The sequence below is a fragment of the Macaca fascicularis genome, chromosome 10 (assembly GCF_037993035.2).
Source record: "Macaca fascicularis isolate 582-1 chromosome 10, T2T-MFA8v1.1".
Classification (NCBI taxonomy): domain Eukaryota; kingdom Metazoa; phylum Chordata; class Mammalia; order Primates; family Cercopithecidae; genus Macaca; species Macaca fascicularis.
In genome coordinates this window covers 113,216,854-113,236,852 of record NC_088384.1, presented here as the reverse complement: position 1 = coordinate 113,236,852, position 19,999 = coordinate 113,216,854, and the positions used below count along the sequence as shown (strand labels likewise).

The 19,999-nt window shown below is 51.8% G+C and overlaps 1 protein-coding gene across 1 annotated transcript in view; it reads left to right on the top strand.

The window, feature by feature from the left end:
* Positions 1-16,710, top strand: part of BMP7 (bone morphogenetic protein 7) — a 100,003-nt gene extending 83,293 nt beyond the window's left edge. The window contains exons 4-7 of the mRNA XM_005569414.4: positions 1,284-1,481; positions 10,408-10,484; positions 12,150-12,260; positions 14,371-16,710. Of these exons, the coding sequence (XP_005569471.1) occupies positions 1,284-1,481; positions 10,408-10,484; positions 12,150-12,260; positions 14,371-14,520 (536 nt within the window). The 3' untranslated portion in view covers positions 14,521-16,710. The remainder of the gene's footprint in view (positions 1-1,283; positions 1,482-10,407; positions 10,485-12,149; positions 12,261-14,370) is intronic.
* Positions 16,711-19,999: the final 3,289 nt, after the last annotated feature.

The window sequence follows — 19,999 nt, the reverse complement described above, 5'->3', positions numbered from 1 at the left end:
CACCTCTGACCTGAACCATTCTGTTGCCTCCACCTGGTCTCCCTGCTTCCAGGTTGACCCCTGCAGTCGGGTCTCCAGGGGCAGCCTGAGTGACCTTATAAAAACCACTGAAAGTCCCACCCTAGTGGTTCTCACTTCTTGCAGAGTGCCTTGGTGTCCTAACCAGGGCCCTGGATGTGAAGTTCCACTCACTGGGTGGCTTGAAACAACAGGGCTTTATTCTCTCACAGTCTGGAGGCTAGAAGTCCAAAGTCAAGGTGCCCCACAGGGTTGTCCTCTTACAAAGGCTCCAGGGAGGAATCCCTCCTTGCCTCTTCCAGCTTCAGTGGCTCCTGGTCATCTTTGGTGCTTCATGGCCTCTGTCTGCCCCGGGCTGTTTGCATCTGTGTCTTTATGTGGCCTTCTTATGGGGACACTAGTCACTGGATTAACGCTCATCCTAATCCAGTATGAGCTTATTTTAACTGACGACAGCACATCTGCAAAGACCGTGCTTCCAAATGAGGTCACATCCTGAGGTTCTGTGTGGGTGTGAATTTTAGGGGACACCAGCCACCCAGGACACTGGGCTGAGGCAGGTGCTTGTGGGTGTGAATTTTAGGGGACACCAGCAATGCAGGCCACTGGGCTGAGGCAGGTGCTCGTGTTGCCAATAGGACCCAACCTGACTCATGCCCGTTCTGCCCCTCCCAGTTGTCCCTGCTACTTACCCCTGCCCCTTTAACACACCCTCCTCGCTCCTGCCTCCATACATTCACCTCTGCAGTTCCCTCTGCCTGGAATACACTCTTCCCAAACATCTACTGAGCCCCCTCACTCACTGTTACCCAGATCTCTACTGAGATGGCCCCTGTAGTCATTAGGGTTGTTTGTAGTTGCTCCCACCTTCCCTGGCACAGAGCAAGATTGCCCCCCAACTCCCTGATATTAGGCAGATACCATGACCTGCTTTGGCCAATGGAATGTGAGTGGCACTTATGGGGTTCGCTAGCTTGCCACCTTCCGCAGCCCTCAGCCTGGTTCCCCACCCCTTATATTTCCTGCCTGCCTTCCCCACTTGCATGGAAACCCAGAGAACAGGACGTTTTCTTGGCTGCTCTCACAGTTGTGTTCCAAGTTCCTTAAACAGTACCTGGCCTAGAGTGAGTACTCAATAAATACTTGCTGGATGGAGGAATAAAGAGTTCATGAATGAACCGGGAGGCGTAGCGTCTCTGCAGCCCTGTCCCGCTCGTGGCCCTCCTGTAACTACTCTTCTGTGCACTTGGCTGCTTCCTGTCCAGGGCAGAGCATCAACCCCAAGTTGGCGGGCCTGATTGGGCGGCACGGGCCCCAGAATAAGCAGCCCTTCATGGTGGCTTTCTTCAAAGCCACGGAGGTCCACTTCCGCAGCATCCGGTCCACGGGGAGCAAACAGCGCAGCCAGAACCGCTCCAAGACGCCCAAGAACCAGGAAGCCCTGCGGATGGCCAATGTGGCAGGTACGCCCAGGTAGGGGGGATCACAGACTCACCACAGGAACCCAGCAGGGCCCCAGCGGGACCCAGCAGGGGACTGACTCAAAATCCATTCAGGTGCTCGCCAGATGGCTCAGGAAGAAAACCCCCAAATCCTTCCCTACACAGAGCATCTTAATTCTGTAAAAGTAATAAACTAGCTTAAAAATGCAAGTTGCAAAACATTAGTATAATACAATGCCAAGCGTGTAGATATTTAAATAGACAGAACAATGACAGCGCTTGCAGCTACACAGAGATGAAGGAAGACTCTGAAACATGGATGGGAAGACCCCCGGGGAGCTTACCCATGGAAGGAGGGGGAGGAAGAAATGGGGAGGTAGAATTTGCTGTTTCTTTATTTCATAAAATGAAACATATTTTAAATTCATGGCAAACTTTAATACTTGATAAATATATATGTATATATGTATATTTGTATGTGTGTGTATATATATATATATATGGTTTTTTGTTTTTTGAGACAAAGTCTTACTCTGTCACCCAGGCTGGAGTGCAGTCGTGCGATCTCAGCTTACTGCAACTTCTGCCTCCCAGGTTCAAGTGATTCTCCAGTCTCAGCCTCCCGAGTAGCTGGGACTACGGGTGTGCGCCACTGTGTCCAGCTAATTTTTGTATTTTTTTAGTAGAGACAGGGTTTCACCATGTTGGCCAGGCTGGTCTCAAACTCCTGACCTCAAGTGATCCACCTGCCTTGGCCTCCCAAAGTGCTGGGATTACAGGTGTGAGCCACTGCACCCGGCCAGGTGGTAGGTGTTTAAAGAATATATGATTTGTGCTACTCAGGAGTCTGAGGCAGGAGAATGGCATGAACCTGGGAGGCGGAGCGTGCAGTGAGCCAAGATTGTGCCACTGCACTCCAGCCTGGGCGACAGAGCGAGACTCTGTCTCAAAAAAAAAGAATATATGATTTGCAATACTTTTCAGTTTGTTTGAAATGTTTCTTTACAATAAATTTTTAAAAAATTAAAGCTAATATTTTCATTGCAAGCAAATCAAACATTAACAGTAAATATAAGTAAAGTTAACGCATTGTGCGAAGGAGACTTCCAGGGGGTCGCACTCTGCAGGTCCTCTAGAGCAGACAGCTTTTAGCCCATCATGTTGTGTGGTTCTTGAGGCTCTGAGGTAGATGGCCTCCCACTTCACAGAGAGGAAAACTGAGGCTCGAAGAGGGTAAGTGGTTTGTCTAAGGGCATGGTGTAGGTAAGTGGCAGCCCTGGGATTGGGTCTCTGGGGTCTGGGTTGTCCCTTGCCCCAGGCCCTCTTTCCTGTTGGATGTTGCCAGGGCCATCTGCCTGGCCTGGATGAGCTTCAGTGTCCCCAACAATCCCACTGAGTGCTTTCTGACAAGTCACCAGGCATTTGTGGGGCCCCCACAGGAGCCTGGCTTTGTCCCGGGCACTGGGGCTGTGGCTGGGGTGCAATCCCTTTCCCCATAGGCTGACTGGGGAACCGACATTGACAGCCTGTGGTGGCCTGCGGGTGCTGGGGTCCCAAGAAGGTGCATTCTGGTTTTGGGCTTTGGGGGCGGGCTGGCCTGGACCAGCCCTGCTGGCACTGTGGGCGTCTGTGGACAGCCCTCCCACACCCCTTGCCTGGCTCACGCCCCACCACATGCAGTGTCAAGTCTGCCAGAAGATGCATCTGGACTCGTCCCAGACCAAAACCAAAGCTTCGAATCAATGAACCTCACAACAAACCATTTTCCAGTGGACTGGAGGGGTGACACCTGCCCCCAGATCCAAGGAACCCAGTTTGCTCCCTATCCCCAGTCCCATCCCGCCGGCCAGGGGAGCTGCTGCCTGGGGGTGCTGTTTCTCTGGCTCTTCAGGAAGCCATTTGCAATGAGCAGGGCAACAGCCTCTCCAAGATGCCAGTGTCTTAATCTCTGGAACCCGTGAACGTGTCACCCTCCAGGGCGAAGGGGAGTTAAGGCTGCCCTTGGAATCACAGGTGCTAATCAGCTGGCCTTCCAATACGCGGGCTCTGTGTAGCAGGGTGGCCCTATCAGTCCTTATAGGAGAGAGCCTTTGCGAGCTGTGGTTGGAGCCATGTGAGCACAGAGGACAGAGGGGTGGAGATGAGCGGGGCCACCAGCCCTGTGATGCGGGTGGCCTGGAGAAGCTGCACAAGGCAAGGAAGGGATCCTCCCCTAGAGCCCCCAGAAGGAACCCATCTTGCCCACACTTGCATTTACCTGCTGAGACTGGTGTTGGATTTCAGAGCCACAGAGCTATCATCCGTTTGTATTGTTTTGATAATTTGTTTGGTAATTTGTTAAAGCAGTAATAAGAAAGAATACATCTTTGTTGGCAAAGTGATTCTCTTTCTCTTTCTTTCTTTTCTTTTTTTTTTTTTAGAGACAGGGTCTTGCGTCATTGCCCAGGCTGGAGGGCAGTGGTGTGAGCATGGCTTACTGCAGTCTTGACCTCCTGGGCTCGAGCAATCCTCCCCCCTGAGCCTCCCGGGTGGTTGGGACTATAGATGGATGCCACCACAGCTGGCTATTTTTTGTAGAGACGGGGCCTCCCTCTATTGCCTAGGCTGGTCTGGAGCTCTTAGGCTCAAGCTATCCTCCCACTTTTGCCTCCCAAAGTACTGAGATTACAGGCAAGTTAGTGCTCCCGGCCTCCTCAGAGTGCTTCTCTCATCCTGCTAAGGAGCTGGGACACAGCCGTCTGGGGGCCGGCTCAGGAGGAGTTGCAGCCTTCTTGGCTCCAGGTTGATCACAAGGCAGAAAAAGGTCTGAGGTGCAAACCTGCCCTGCCGCTATGTGGGAAGCTATTATCTGCTTATCAGCTCTGGGGCCTGCGGTTGGTCCCAGGAAGCACCTAAGGGCAGCAAGGGGCTATCGAGAAAGGTCCTGGCGAGAGGACAGCAGCAGCCCCACCCCCAAACTAACCCTCTAGTGCCAAAAGCTTCTTCCTCCTCACCTAGCCTAGCTTGAAATTTATGTTCATTTTACTTTTCAAGGGAGAAGGCAGGTCAGCAGCGTTGGTGGCCTTTTTCAGACAAGGCTTCCTGACCCCTGGCAGATGTCCTGGGGCCCCCAGATGGACCTCAGTGCGTCTGTGTGGCCCAGAGTGTGTGTAGGGATTCTGTGTATTTTCTTTTCTGGCAGGTGGATCCATTTTTCCAGGTGTCTCAGAGGGGTCTGTGGTCTCCCAAATCAAAAACCAACTGAATTTCTTCATTTGTATTTAAAGCCTCTTTTATGCTGGACTCTTGAAGGCTGGGGTTCAATGCTGAACACCCACACAAAGGCTGCCCTTAGGGGTGTTAATTTAGGACAGGAAGGAGGGGGTTGCCATTCACATCCATACATAGTAACAAGCCCAGAGTCAGGGTGGTGCCCAGGGAACCCAGCCCATCCCGAGGGATGCAGACAAGATTTTGTGGTGAGTGAGCTGAGAGCTCTGGGCCCAGTGGGTGCCCATGAGGCCAGGCTGGTCCGGAGAGGTTGCTCTGGGCTGTGAGACCTGCAGGGGCAGAGGCCTGTGCTGTGGGGTTTCCTGGAAGCTTTGGGGAGGGGGCAGGAGGCTGTGGGGGCTGAAGCAGGGGAGGGGAGCGAGGGTGGTGAGTCAGGCCTTCTCTTGAGAGCCTTGAATTTGAACTTCATGCCAAGCATGTTCAGAAGTCTTTGCAGAGATTCAAGCTGGGGTGTGCGGTGCAGGTGATAAGATCATTCTGGCTGCTCTAAGAAAGGTGAGGAACAGGCTAGGTGCCGAGGGGGTGCTCGGAGCCTGGAGACTCCCTAGAGGATTTTTACAGATCATCCAGGCAGGAAGTGCAGCAAACTCCATCCCGGCGAAGACTTCCGTGTCTTGGAGCTCCATCGGGTGCACGCACCTGGGTAATGAGGGGGAGAGGAACTAGGCCTCGCAGGTTTAGAATTCAATCTGATTTTCCCCACCACCTCCTCATCAAAGCCCCACCAAGTCTCCATTTACACAGCTCCCAGGACGGGGCTCTGACTGTTTCCCGTGGCAGAAATTCATTGCTGGGAACCTGCCTCCTTCCCGCGGATCGCTCGTGGCCCTGTTTGAAGTTCTTCTAAAACCTGCCTGGAAGTTAAGAAAAAAGTAAAAATAAAAAATACCGAGGCCCGGCCCCACCCTAGGCTTAGGCCAGAGTCCCTGAGTGTGAGTGTGAGTATGTGTGCCTGTGTGCCTGCCCCTTTGAATCGCTCGTTCCCCTCTGCCCCCCCACCCCTGTGATGGGCTGGAGCCCTGCCGTGGGGCCACACAAGTTGAATCTCGGCAGCCTTGTGTGTGCTGGAGCGGGGGCACATGCTCTGGCACGCTACCCCACGCGGAGCTCGCTTTCCTGCCCACCAGCCCCCTTCCCCGGGGCTTCACGTGCTCTTCAGATGGTGCAGTTTGGGGTTGAGAAACTGGGTCCCTGCACTTCCTTCTCCCCACCCACGTTTGGACCCAGCTCCCTGGTAAGCAGCTGCCTTTACCAGGTGACCCGTGGGGGCGGGAGCTGAGCCTGAGCACCAGTCCAGACTTGTCTGCGGCCCAGGCAGGGGGTTGAGGAGGTGGATGAATCCACGGTGCTGGCATCTGGGCTGTCTCCTGCTCACGTTCTGTTGCTTTGGGGTGGGTGGGGCAGGCTTGGAGGGACAGGGGAGCTGGGAGTCTCTCTTTTGTTTCCTTTCCTTGCTTTCCTGCTAATAAGTCCTAAGGATACACTGGAGCTCCGGCCACTTTCCGCTGGGACAGCCATCATCAAAGAGCCCTGGAAGTACAGAGCAGGGTCTGGGATTCTTGGTGGCAGGGCCAGTGCCCACGCCTCACTCGCACACCACAACTAGCTTCATGAGCTGTGCTCAGCCTTGGTCTGTTTGGCCTTGGGTTTGAACTAAGTTATGCCAAATGTCGTGGCTTTGTTTTAAGACAGGGTTGGGGAAAGTAGCACCCAGGCCACTCCTTGCCCCTCCTGTGCTCATGACAGACATTGCTAATAGATCATGGCCCCTCCTGTGCTCATGACAGACATTGCTAATAGATCATGGCCCCTCCTGTGCTCATGACAGACATTGCTAATAGATCATGGGACTTCCTTCTGAGGGAGCCTGCACGCAGCTTCAGAATCCTCCTTGACTCAGGACACCAAGGAGTCAGCAATGTCCCTGGCTCCAGCTAGCAGCTTCACCCAACACTTCCTTGAGCTGAGGGGATGTTCCTTCTCCTCCGCCCTGCCTTCTGCCTCTCCATAGGGAAGAGGGAGGAGAGTCGTGGAGGGGCGTGGCTACCTGTGGCCCTGGGCATTGCTGCAGCCACAAAGGCCATCTTAGGTTTCTGCTTGGCGTCTGTGTGTTCTCGAGGGCAGGCTGTAGAGTCCAGCTGTTTGGGCTCTTCCCTGATGGTTCCTTGACCTTGACTTTCTCATGTTGAGGACACCCTGGCCCTGGGGAGGTCCCTGCTGCCCCAGAGCTGGTTCTCTCTCTCCCAGCCCTGCTACTCCCCCACTGAGGGGGGGGACTAGGGGCCTCCAGGCTCCCCCTGGCTGCCTCCATCCACTCTGTGCACCCCCTTGCAGCATTGAGCCTTGGGGGCTGGTTCCAGCCACGCTGATCTTCCCTCTGCCCACGCAGTCTGCTGACCCAGGCCCCAGCTTCATTCCTTGTGGGGCTCAGTGCCTGCTTCTGATCCTCTGTCCAATGCTGCTCCAGCAGCCTCAGGCATGGAGGGCGCCTCGTCCCCGCTGCTCAGCATCCTCATCCAGGAATGCCTCGCCCTTGGATGCCTCCCCACCCTCCTATCTCACTTCCTTTTGGTCCTTATCCACACGTCACCTCCTCAGAAGAGCGCCTGCCGGCACCCCCTGCAGCATGCCCACTCGCTGCAGCTCTCCTGCCTTGTCTTCCTCTGTAGCCCTCATCTCCGTGTAAGTCATGTGCACTCACTTACCTATGACCCGCCTCTCATTCTGGAAAAGCCCCTGAGTGGCAGGCCTTTGCTGTCTTACACCCGGGACTCATCTCATGCCTGTACACTAGGAAGCAGCCCCTAGCAATGGCTGAATGAATGACTCCACCAGGCATGCAGGCCGTGAGGGCAGGGCACCCAGGGCAAGCGCTCCCACCCCACAGCCTGGAGGCCCCCTGCCCCGCCCCAGCCTTCACAGAGGTCACTTCGCAGAGAGTCTCGAGTGTCTCCTCAGGACCAGGTCTAAACACACATGATTCGGTTATAATCAATTAAATGTAATTTCCTCATTGGTGTGCATATCTTTCCACATTGCTTTTCTGAACTATAGATAAATTTTATATCTATATAAATAGATACATTCAAAAATGGCATTTTGGAGGCCAAGGGGGGCGGATCACCTGAGGTCAGGAGTTTGTGACCAGCCTGGCCAACATGGTGAAACCCCCATCTCTAATAAATATACAGAAATTAGCCGGGCATGGTGATGAGTGCCTATAGTTCCAGCTACTTGGGAGGCTGAGGCAGGAGAATCACTTGAACCCAGGAGGCAGAGATTGCAGTGAGCCAAGATTGCACCACTGCACTCCAGCCTGGTCAATAGAGCAAGACTCTGTCTCAAAAAAAAAAAAAAAAAATTGCTGATGAAAACAAAAGCAACCTGCTTTTCAGTCCCCAGCAGGGAGCATGGTGCTCCTGTCTGAGCCTGAGCCTTGGAGGCAGGTTCCCGACTCCTGTACTCTCCATGCTGTTCTCCCTTCTCCCGCCTCCTTCCTCCTCAACACTCTTCTTTCTCCTTCTTTCTGCTTTCCACTCTCGCTCGCTGTCTCTAGCCCATTTCATTCCAGAATTGTTCTCAGTCATGGGGTAGCTAAGGCGGCTGCACACTGAAGGTTTCCAGGACCAACAGAATGTCCAGTCTGTGCCTGAGGAGGTGTCCTAATTTGCAGTATGTGGTCCATGGGAGGCTAGCTTACTGCACCACTCCTGTCCCACCCATTTTACAGATGAGGAAAGTGAGGCTCAGGGAAGGGAGTTCAGCGATGCCCTTCTTACTATTTCTCATTATCCTAGAAATCATGCAGATAGAATTCTCGTGAATCAGAGAAAAGTCAAAAATTGGGTGATGTTCCACTCTTTGATATATACCCTAATGGCATGTTGGGCATGTTGTGGGTGTGGAGGAAACAGCCATGCATTCAAATAGTTAACAGGTGTGTGTGTGTGTGAATGGAGAATGTGTGTAGTTTTAAATTTCCCTAACAAGTGGGCTAGAAGAAGAATAAAATATAAAACTGACATGAACACTCAAGGTTACCCCAGGAGGTATAGGAGCTCTCTTCATTTTGCAAACCAGGAGTCCAAGATCTAGGAGAGCTGGGGTTGGACTCCATAGCTGGAGCAGTCTCCAGGGCCTGGTCTTGACTCACAGGTTAGACTCCACTCAGAGGCTGACTGTGCTCCAGGGTCTACACCTCTAAGGGTGACACCTGAGCTCAAACTGACCACCATTTTCTATGTGGGATGAGCCTTCACAGGGCGGCCAGTTGGGATGGGTTGAGGGTTGGCTGCAGATATCAGAAACCCAAGTCAAATGCGCTTCAACCAGTACAAAATTCATCAGCCCACAGAGCCGAGGTTGGGTGGACATTAGGGTTGGTGGATCCAGGAGCTTAACAGTGTCCTCCGAGCCCCAGCTCCTTCTGCCCCCACCCCACCATCTTCAGTGCTGCTTCCTCTCAAGGCCACAGCTGCAGCTGGCCATGGGGACAGCCAGGGGAGCTTCATTATTTTTTGCTCCCTGGCAGTAGGAGGAAGAGAATGAATGTCTCCCCATGGGTCTTTCTTAGGAACGGGGGAACTGTTTCCGGAAGTCTCGATCTCTTTTAGTTTGTGCCGGGTCACTTGCCCTTCCCTGAACCACTTCCTGACTCCTGGACAGGATGTGCACTGATGAGCTTAGCTTTGGGGATCCAATAGTGACTTTACAAAACCTCTTTGAGGAGGTGACATTGGAACCAAGGCTTGAGCCAGACACAACAAAGACTGCAGGAAGGGGCATTGCAGGTCGAGGAAACGGCACATGCAAAGGCCCTGCGGTGGGAGTGAGCTCGGTGTTTGATCAATCAGTTGTCAGAGCACACTGGGCCCTGCTCTGAGTATGACAGAGAGCCCCTGGGAAGTTGTAGGTGGAGGAAAGACAGGTCATGACTAAGAAAAAAGCAATCCCTCTGCCGTGGGGTGGAAGGAAGGTTGCAGTGTGTGTGAGAGAGACAGACAGACAGAAACTTCTGCAGTGTTTACAAGTGCTCAGGCCCTGACCCAAATGCTTACAAACTTACATCGTTCTGGAAAATCCCAGTGTGTAATTTTCACTGCTCAAAGAAACCTCAGGAGTGTTTTTCTCTGAAAGGTCATCAGGTTTTGACTCTTTGCTGTCTCATTGCTTATTGCTGGTGGTGGTGATGGGGGCTTGTCCCAGGCCTTGTCCCCGCATCCTCTTGCCCCTGCAGAGGGATGAGTGTGTTGGGGCCTCACACGTTGAGGTCGTTCATAAGCAGATCTCTTTGAGCAGGGCCCCTGCAGTGGCACTGTGGGAGGTGGATGGGGTTTGAGTCCCTTATGGAATCCAGGCAGATGTCAGCATTTAAACAACACACGTGTATAAAAGAAACCAGTGTCCGCAGAAAGATCCAGAAAGTATTATGGGATAAGACTGCGTGAGAGAGGAATGGGGGCATTGGCACCTCCCTTAGTAGGGCATTTGCTGGGGGTAGAAATGAGTATTAAGGCAGTTAGACCCTTGAACTGGCTTTTGAATCAGGAAATTTACCCCTCAGCCATCTGTGCTTGGTTGCTGTTCACATCACCACCTAAGATGGAGGGAACTTTTGATGTGTGTGTGTTTCTTTCTTCTCACTGGGCTCTGCTTCTTCACTTCGTTGTCAACGCAGAGAACAGCAGCAGTGACCAGAGGCAGGCCTGTAAGAAGCACGAGCTGTATGTCAGCTTCCGAGACCTGGGCTGGCAGGTAAGGGGCTGGCTGGGTCTGTCTTGGGCATGGGGCCTCTGGCGTGGGCTCCCACGAGGCAGCGGGTCTGTGTTCGGTCCTGTTTCTCATCTCTGCCAGTTAAGACTCCAGTATCAAGTGGCCTCGCTGCAGAAGGGGACTTGGGCTAAGGATACAGGGAGGCCTCATGAAGTCCAAGAGCAGAAATGTGTTTGAGACTTGAACTCGAACCAGGAACCCAAACACTTTGAACTCTGAACCCCATTCTCTGCATGCACATCATTCCCATCTGTCGGCTGGCTGCTTCTCAAGATGATGCCGGGCTGTGTGTTTGAATCCAGATACCTGGGGAGCCATCTCCCCCTCTGCCCTCTGTCCTCATCCCATTCCCATTCCCACGGGAGGGACAGATCTGCCCAACTTGGTTCAGGCCATTGTTCCTGGACCAGTCAACTGTTTTAGGGACGTGGTCATGTTACTGGCACATGGCTGCCCCCTCTGGAGCCATCTGCATGGAGTGAGGCAAAAGGCAGGGGATGAATCCTAGGAGAGGAGTGAAGGTCATCTGATCCACCATGTGTCTGCTGTGAGCTCTGGTGTGATTCTCATTCAGCAGTCGTGCAGCGTCTGCAGCATTCTGGGCCCTGTTCTGGTACCGGATTGCAGATGCAGCATTGAACATTGCAATGTATCTGCCCCGTGGGGCTCAAATATCCCTGGAGAGGGTATTGTCATGAGGTCATCAGGGCAACTGGTGGTATTCTACCCTCAGGGAGCTTGTAGTTCAGTGGGAGAGTCCAGAATCTTCCCTGGGGATTATGCCCAGACACACTCGGGGCGTGCACACACATAGCCAGCTCTGAGCCCTCCTGTGAGCCTGCCCTCGGGACTGATGACCACATCCACCCGCTGCTGGGACAGAACCCAAACTCCAGGGGCCCCTGCTGGAAGATTCCATGCGCTTAAGCCTCACCAAGGAGTGTATTGATTATTGGGCAACGTTTCTGCGCCACCCAGACCCTAGAGGCAGGTATGGCACATGGTTCCTTTCCTGACCAGTGTACAGACCTGTCTACACTGTCACTGAATTCTCATCCTGAGCCAGCATGGGTGACGCCATGAGGAGTTATTAGCCTCTCTGGCAGGTGGGCACACCGAGGCATGGAGGTTGGTTTAAGGTGAGCTGCCAGTGTATGACCACCTAGTGGCGGGTAGAGCGGATGATTGCCTCACACCAGAGGCTCCTTGCTGTGCCACCTTCTGTCCAGAAGACACAGCCATGGGTGTCCATTTTACGATCAGCCAAGCTCTGTGGGGCTTTCCTTCATGTTTATTTTATGGTTTTTTTTTTTTTTAGAAATGGGGTCTTGCTCTGTCACCCAGGCTGGGGTGCAGTGGTATGATCATAGCTTACTGCAGCTTTGAGCTGTCTTCCCACTCAGTCTCCCAAGTAGCTTGGACTGTAGGCCAAGACTATAGAATGGTCCTCCTTTCCATTCTTGTGGGACCATGAGAGGCCACCCATGTTTCCTACTGCTGCCGGGCCCCCTGCTGCTCAGAAGGCATGGTCTGAGCCTTCATCCTCAGGTCGTGAGCCTGGCGTGGTGGCTTCTGGCCAGCATGGGGGTTGGGATGATGTGGCTCAGGCCTTCCGCATGGTTTCCCACACTCTCTTCTCCTCTTCAGGACTGGATCATCGCGCCTGAAGGCTACGCTGCCTACTACTGTGAGGGGGAGTGTGCCTTCCCTCTGAACTCCTACATGAACGCCACCAACCACGCCATCGTGCAGACACTGGTGGGTGTCACACTGTCTTGGGGTGTGGTTACCTGGGCTGGGCAGGCTGCGGGGCCCCCAGATCCTGCTGCCTCCAAGCTGGGGCCTGAGTAGATGTCAGCCCATTGCCATGTCATGACCTTCAGGGGCTCCTTGCCCCATTAAAAAAAAAAAAGCAAAAGTTGTATTTTATGACTGGTTTGGTATAAAGAGGAGTATAATCTTTGACCCTGAAGTACATTTATTTCTCCTTATTTTAAAAGTAACTGAAAGTTTTATGGGCTCCTTTGAGGATGCTTGTAGTATTGTGGGTGCTGGTTACTGTGCCTAACAGTGAATGCCTAATGAAGCACTGGGCCCTGCTTCATTTTCCTGTAGAGGAAATAGGTAAACAGATGAGAAATTTCAGCGAGGGGCAGACTGATCAGAAGCTGGCCAGCAGAATAATGGGATGGAGAGATGAGTGGGGACCCACGGGGCCATTTCGAGTAAAATTTCAGTGGGGTCACTGGGAAGATTCTGTGTGATAATGAGATGAACGTGCCCAGCACATGGCGACACTCAGTAGATGTTATTCCTGCTCTGCCAACACCAACCATAGTGATAAGAGCTATAGGGATTGTGTTCTTTTGCTTAGAATCCAAGGTTCAAGGACCTTGGTTATGTAGCTCCCTGCCATGAACATCATCTGAACCTTTCCCGCCAACTGATCATCCACCCTGCCTTGAATGCTTCTAGTGACAGAGAGCTCACTACTGGGACTACTCCCTCCTTTCATTTAGTAATCTGCCTCCTTTTCTTGCCCCTGTCCTGTGTGTTAAATCCTGGATAAAAATCTCATCTATCCCTTTCATTTGGTTCTGCTCTTTGAGGGTAAGGGTTTTTGTTTCTTTGTTTGCTTTTTTAAGCATTGATTTTCCAAAGCCCTCTCTCCCCTCCTCAATTGTAAACTCCAAAGCCCTACTTGGGATTGAAGGTCCTTAGGCTGGAAAGGGAAGAGTCCTCCCCAACGTGTTCCTTGGTCTGGATGTGCTATGCTGTGCCAGTATCCCCTGGAAGGTGCCAGGCATGTCTCCCCAGCCGCCAGGGGACACATCTCTATCCTTCTCCAACCGCTGCCTTCATGGCCCATGGAACAGGAGTGCCATCGTCCTGTGTGCACCTACTTCCATCAGTATTTCACCAGAGATCTGCAGGATCAAAGTGAATTCTCCAGGGACTGTGAAATGATGCAATTGTGGTCATTTTTAAAAGGGGACAACTGTCTTCTAGAGAGTTCTGATGAAATGCTTCCAGAGGAAATGAGCTGATGGCTGGAATTTACTTTAAAATCATTCAAGGTGGAGCAGGTAGGGAAGGGTATGGATGTGTAAGAGTTTGAAATTGTCCATCATAAAATGTGTAAAAAGCATGCTAGCCTGTGTCAGCGGTCACAGCCTGGACGCTGGGAACAGAGTGCCAGTCATTGATGCTCTTGCCTGGCACCTGCAGTTGCTGGAAACCCAGAAGTTTCACATTAAAAACAACAGGAGAGTGGAATCTCTGGCCTATCTTGGACACGTGGCAGATCTGCTAATTTACTGAGATCGGTCGGCTGCCGTCAGCTTAGGTTGAGTGGCGGCCTCTTCCCTTAGTTTGCCTTAGTCCCCACTATTCCCTATTGTCTTACCCTTGGTCTACTTTGCTCATCAGTGGCACTCATGTGGCACCCATAGGCATTTGAGTTTGTGTGTCCCTGGCCCACATCCTCTGTAAGGTACAGAGAAGCCCATGAGCAAGATGGAGCACTTCTGGTGGCTCCAAGTCAGGGACACTATTCAGCATTCTGCAGTGCACAGGGCAGTTCCCCAACAGAGAATTACCTGGTCCTGAATGTCGGATCTGGTCCCTTCCTTCTCAACTGCATAGTGTGAAAACCTCTATGCTTTGGTTCGCTTGTCTGCAAAACAGGGGTAATCCCAGAACTGAGTTGTCCAGGTAAAGTGCTTAGAACAGGGAGTGCTTGGCTTGGGGAGTGTCACCTGCAGTCATTTATTATGCCCAGACAGGATGTTTCTTTATAGAAACGTGGAGGCCAGTTAGAAGGACTCACCGCTTCTCACCACTGCCCATGTTTTGGTGTGTGTTTCAGGTCCACTTCATCAACCCGGAAACGGTGCCCAAGCCCTGCTGTGCGCCCACACAGCTCAATGCCATCTCCGTCCTCTACTTCGATGACAGCTCCAACGTCATCCTGAAGAAATACAGAAACATGGTGGTTCGGGCCTGTGGCTGCCACTAGCCCCTCCGGGAATTCAGACCCTTTGGGGCCAAGTTTTTCTGGATCCTCCATTGCTCGCCTTGGCCAGGAACCAGCAGATCAACTGCCTTTTGTGAGACCTTTCCTTCCCTATCCCCAACTTTAAAGGTGCAAGAGTATTAGGAAACGTGAGCAGCATATGGCTTTTGATCAATTTTTCATCCAATGAACAAGATCCTACAAGCTGTACAGGCAAAACCTAGCAGGGAAAAAAAAAACACGCATAAAGAAAAATGGCCGGGCTAGGTCATTGGCTGGGAAGTCTCAGCCATGCACGGACTTGTTTCCAGAGGTAATTATGAGGGCCCGCCAGCCAGGCCACCCAGCCGTGGGAGGAAGGGGGCGTGGCAAGGGGTGGGCACATTGGTGTCTGTGCGAAAGGAAAATTGACCCGGAAGTTCCTGTAATAAATGTCACAATAAAACGAATGAATGAAAATGGTTAGGATGTTACAAATATATTTTCCTAAACAATTTATCCCCATTTCTCCGTTTATCCTGATGCATAAACAGAAGCTGTGTCATGTGGAGGGCGGGGAGGTCCCTCTCCATTCCCTACAGGTTTCATTCTGAGGCTTGCAGAGTTCCAGTGTTTACCAAGGTTTGCCCAAATCCAAGATCTAGTGGGAGGGGAAAGAGCAAATGTCTGCTCGGAGGAGGGTTGTGTGTTGACCTTTGGAGGTAAAATATGTTCTGTTGTTCAGCTGGATTTGCAGTGGCAGATATGAAACTAGGTGTGTGAAACACCCGCAGACATTTGGAATTGGCTTTTCAGCTCGCCCCAGTGGTAGTAAATCCATGTGAAATTGCAGAGGGTACAAGGACAGCAAGTAGGATGGAACTTGCAACTCGACCCTGTTGTTAAAAAGCACCAATGGGCCAGGCGCGGTGGCTCACGCCTGTAATCCCAGCACTTTGGGAGGCTGAGATGGGCGGATCATTTGAGGTCAGGAGTTTGAGACCAGCCTGGCCAACATGGTGAAAGCCCATCTCTACTAAAAATACAAAAATTAGCTGGGCATGGTGGCACGCGCCTGTAATCCCAGCTACTCTGGAGGCTGAGGCAGGAGAATCGCTTGAACCCAGGAGGCGGAGGTTGCAGTGAGCCGAGATCACCCCACTGCACTCCAGCTTGGGTGACAAAGCGAGACTCCATCTCAAAAGAAAAAAAAAAGGAAGCACCAATGAAGCCTAGTTCTCCACGGGAGTGGGGTGAGCAGGGGTACTGCACATCCTCCCAGTGGACCCTCTGGTCTTTGTCTGCAGCGGCATTCCAAGGCTGGGCCCTGGCAAGGGTACCCGTGGCTGTCTCTTCATTTGCAGACCCTGATCAGAAGTCTCTGCAAACAAATTTGCTCCTTGAAGTAAGGGGGAGATGGCATAATAGGAGGTCTGATGGGTGCAGGATGTGCTGGACTCACATTGCAAACAGAAGCCTTGTTGAGGGTAACATCCTAACCAAGTGTCCCGATTTGGAGGTGGCATTTCTGACATGGCTCTTGGTGTAAGCCCGCCTTGCCTTGGCTGGTGAGTCCCATAAATAGTATGCAGTCAGCCTACGGCCACAAACACAAGGCCTGGGGGAGGGCTACACTGTCTACAAACGTTTTCCGCATCTGTAAAGGAAGCAAGGTGATCCGAGACTGTGGCCATGTGGAACCCGGTCTTGTGGGGGACTGTTTCTCCATCTTGACTCAGACGGTTCCTGGAAACACCGGGGCTCTGTTTTTATTTTCCTTGATGTTTTTCTTCTTTAGTAGCTTGGGCTGCAGCCTCCACTCTCTAGTCACTGGGGAGGAGTATTTTTTGTTATGTTTGGTTTCATTTGCCTGCAGAGCTGGGGCTTTTTGTGTGATCTCTCTTGGTGCAGGTTTTCTCACCACTTACTGACCCAACCAGCCTCTGGTTAGCATCGTTTGTACATTTAAACCTGTAAATAGTTGTTACAAAGCAAAGAGATTATTTATTTCCATCCAAAGCTCTTTTGAACCCCCCACCCCTTAATCCCTCGTTCAGGATGGCGAGCTTGCTTTCCTTCAACCTGTTTGTTTTCTTATTTAAGACTATTTATTAATGGTTGGACCAATGTACTCATGGCTGTTGCGTCGAACAGTCTTTAGTGAAAATTCTGTATAAATAGACAAAATAAAAAGGGTTTGACTTTGCAATAAAAGGAGACGTTTGGTTCTGGTTCTTTGGCCTGTGTCTGTCTGTGTGTGTTGTGTTTTTCTCTCAGTTTCTGAACACTGAAGTTCTCTCACACTGCTGAGAGCTCCCTGCCTTCGCCTCCACCGTGAACACACTGTTTAGCATTCAGGCCTTGGGGGGAAGTGGGCGCTCGTCAATATTTGGTGCAGCTGTGTGGGGCTCTGGGCAGGAGAGATGGAACCAAACAACACATGTGAATTTGGTAGAGGCTCCACTACAAAGGTCCTTGATTGAATTACAGTGCAGCTGTCAGCAGCTGTTTCAAAGAGGCAGGGGGTAAATTAGCTGTGTTTACTGCTAACATAGTTGAAAGATTTAGTCATCCCAATAAAATAGAGGCAGCACAGAGAGAAAAAGGGCAGGAGGTGCACACCCAAAACTTTAAAGCAGTGCCGGCCCCGGAGCTGACACTGTCCAGTGCAAATGATTGGGGCAGTGGGGAGCAGCTGCTGGAGCGCGGCTGTGGATGTGCACGGCTCCCAGCAGGCCTGGCAAAGGTGCCTCGCCGAGCATGGAGCAGCACTTGGCCGTGTAGCGTGGAGCAGCATTTTGGACGCCTTTCCACTTTGAAGTGCACACTCAGGTCACCTGATGTCTGTTGTTGGAATCCCAGCCTGATACTTGGACAGGCTGCCCATTCTTCCCCTATTGCCCGAAATAAAACGGCTGCTCCTCACAAGTCCAACCCTTGTGATTTCCAGACCCTCCTGCCATTGTCCGGATGAGCAGTTTAGCGTTTGTTCTATTTTCCAGGCTGAAGACCAGAGCCGCACACCGGAGGTCCAGATGTGGCCTCCACATGGGTCTGACTCCCCGGCATGGTGTTTATCCGTGTGTTAAAATGTGCATTCATCGCCAACATGTTTTTGAGTATCAGAAGAAGCTGGTGAAGAAAAACTCCCCAAATCTGGCTTCTCTTGAGAATCGGCAGGCCTGGCCACTCTGGGCCCCACACACGTGGCCGCTCTGGGTGGCTGCAGAGGGACAGCTGGTGCCCAGTCTCCACTGCTCCCTATCGCCTCTCTTACAAAAGGGTGAATGTCAGTTGCTGTTTTTAAAATTGTAGATGCCGATTTATGTGCATCCATGTCCCTAATGTCCTATTAAGAGCAGGAAACTAGAGGCTAGCCTGGGAGAGCCGGGCACTTTGGAAAGGACAAACATCATTTTATCACCGCTGTCCCACTTTCCTCTTTGGCCCCCTGGGCAGGCCCTGCAGGCATGTGCGTCTGTGGCTGTAGCACCACAAATGGCCTCACCTTTCTTCTTTACCTTCCATCCTCCTGGTTTCCACCTCTCTTGCTCATTTCCCCCCTGGAGCATTTTCTTGTTGCCTCTCTTCTCAGTCCCGCTCACTGTCAGGCACAGAGAGGTGAAGGAATTTACTCAAAGTCCCCCAGCTAATAGTTACTGGAACTGAAATTTGAACCTCAAAACCTGGGCTCAACCCCAGGCTTTCCTGAGCTGGAATCTCCCGGGGCTGCTGGAGAAACGTGGGCATTACTGGCTGGCAGTTCTGAGCCTCCCAATGTGCGTCCCCAGTCCTGTGTGTCAGGCCCTGACGACTGAGTCGCTGGACCGTTGCTCAGGGCTCAGCCTCCCTCTTGCTTCCAAATTGCCTGAGGGCCTTCCTCAGTGTGCACTGATGCTGAGCTTTAGCTTCCCTGGTGGGTGGGGCTGGTGGCCAGCCTGCTGTACTGTGGACGCTGCACATGAGTAGTCCTTTCCCTCTGTCTTCTCCTCCATCGCCTGGTGACAACAGTGTATGGACCATGCTGGGTGGTTGGGAGGGTTAGCAGTGGTCACCGGGGCCATCTATAGAGTGGATTCTCACTGGCATGTTTTGAGTCCTGCCCTCTGTTCAGATCTTTTGGAGACACTGAGCATGTGAGTTTTCTGGGGCTGCCATAAGAAATCGCTACCAACTGCTGGCTTAAAACAGCACAGATTTGTTCCTGTGGCTCTGGAGGGCAGCCATGCAAAACCCAGGTGTCAGCAGGGCTGTGCTCCCTCTGGAGCCTCTCAGGGAGGACCCTTCCCAGCCTCTTCCAGCCTCCAGTGGCTCCAGGTGTTCCTGGGCTGGTGACTGCATCATCCCGATTTCTGCCTCTGTCTACACATGGCACATGGCCTTCTCCATCGCTCCTCTGTATGCCTTTCTTTCTTTCTTTCTTTCTTTCTTTCTTTCTTTCTTTCTTTCTTTCTCTTTCTTTCTTTTCTTTCTTTCTTTCTTTCTTTCTTTCTTTCTTTCTTTCTCTTTCTTTCTTTCTTTCTTTCTTTCTCTTTCTTTCTTTTCTTTCTTTCTTTCTTTCTTTCTTTCTTTCTTTCTCTTTCTTTCTTTCTTTCTTTCTTCTTTCTTTCTTTCTTTCTTTCTTTCTTTCTCTTTCTTTCTTTCTTTTCTTTCTTTCTTTCTTTCCTTCTTTCTTTCTTTCTCTCTCTCTCTCCTTTCTTTCTTTTCTTTCTTTCTTTCCTTCCTTCCTTCCTTCCTTCCTTCCTTCCCTCCTTCCTTCCTTCCTTCCTTCCTTCCTTCCTTCCTTCCTTCCTTCCTTCCTTCCTTCCTTCCTTCCTTCCTTTCTCTCTCTCTCTCTCTCTTTCTTTTTCTTTTGAGACAGAGTCTTTCTCTGTCACCCAGGCTGGAGTGCAGTGGCACAATCTCGGCTCACTGCAAGCTCCGCCTCCCGGGTTCACGCCATTCTCCTGCCTCAGCCTCCTGAGTAGCTGAGACTACAGGCACCCACCACCACGCCCAGCTAATTTTTCTTTTTTTTTTTTTTTTTTTTTTTTTTTTTTTGTAGTTTTAGTAGAGACGGGGTTTCACCATGATAGCCAGGATGGTCTCAAACTCCTGATCTCATGATCTGCCCACCTCAGCCTCCCAAAGTGGGATTACAGGCTTGAGCCACAGCGCCTGGCCCTCTGTGTGCCTTTGATAAGGACACCTGTCATTGGATTTAGGGTCCACCCAGATAACCCAGGATGACCTCCTCCTCTAGATCCTTAATAATATCTGTGAAGAGCCTCTCTCCAAGTACGGGCACATTCACAGGTTGGGGGATTCAGACACGGGCATATCTTTTTTGAGGCCACCATTCAATCCATCACGAGACCCTCTCCTTTCCCACCACAGGGTTCTTGGGCCTCTCAGAGCTTCTCCATCCAGCCTCAGTTTGTCCTCACTGTTCCTGGTTGGTGCCACCACTGCTGCCCATGCTGGGCAGAGTGAACTCTGGAGCTCCCACAGCTGGAGGAGGAGC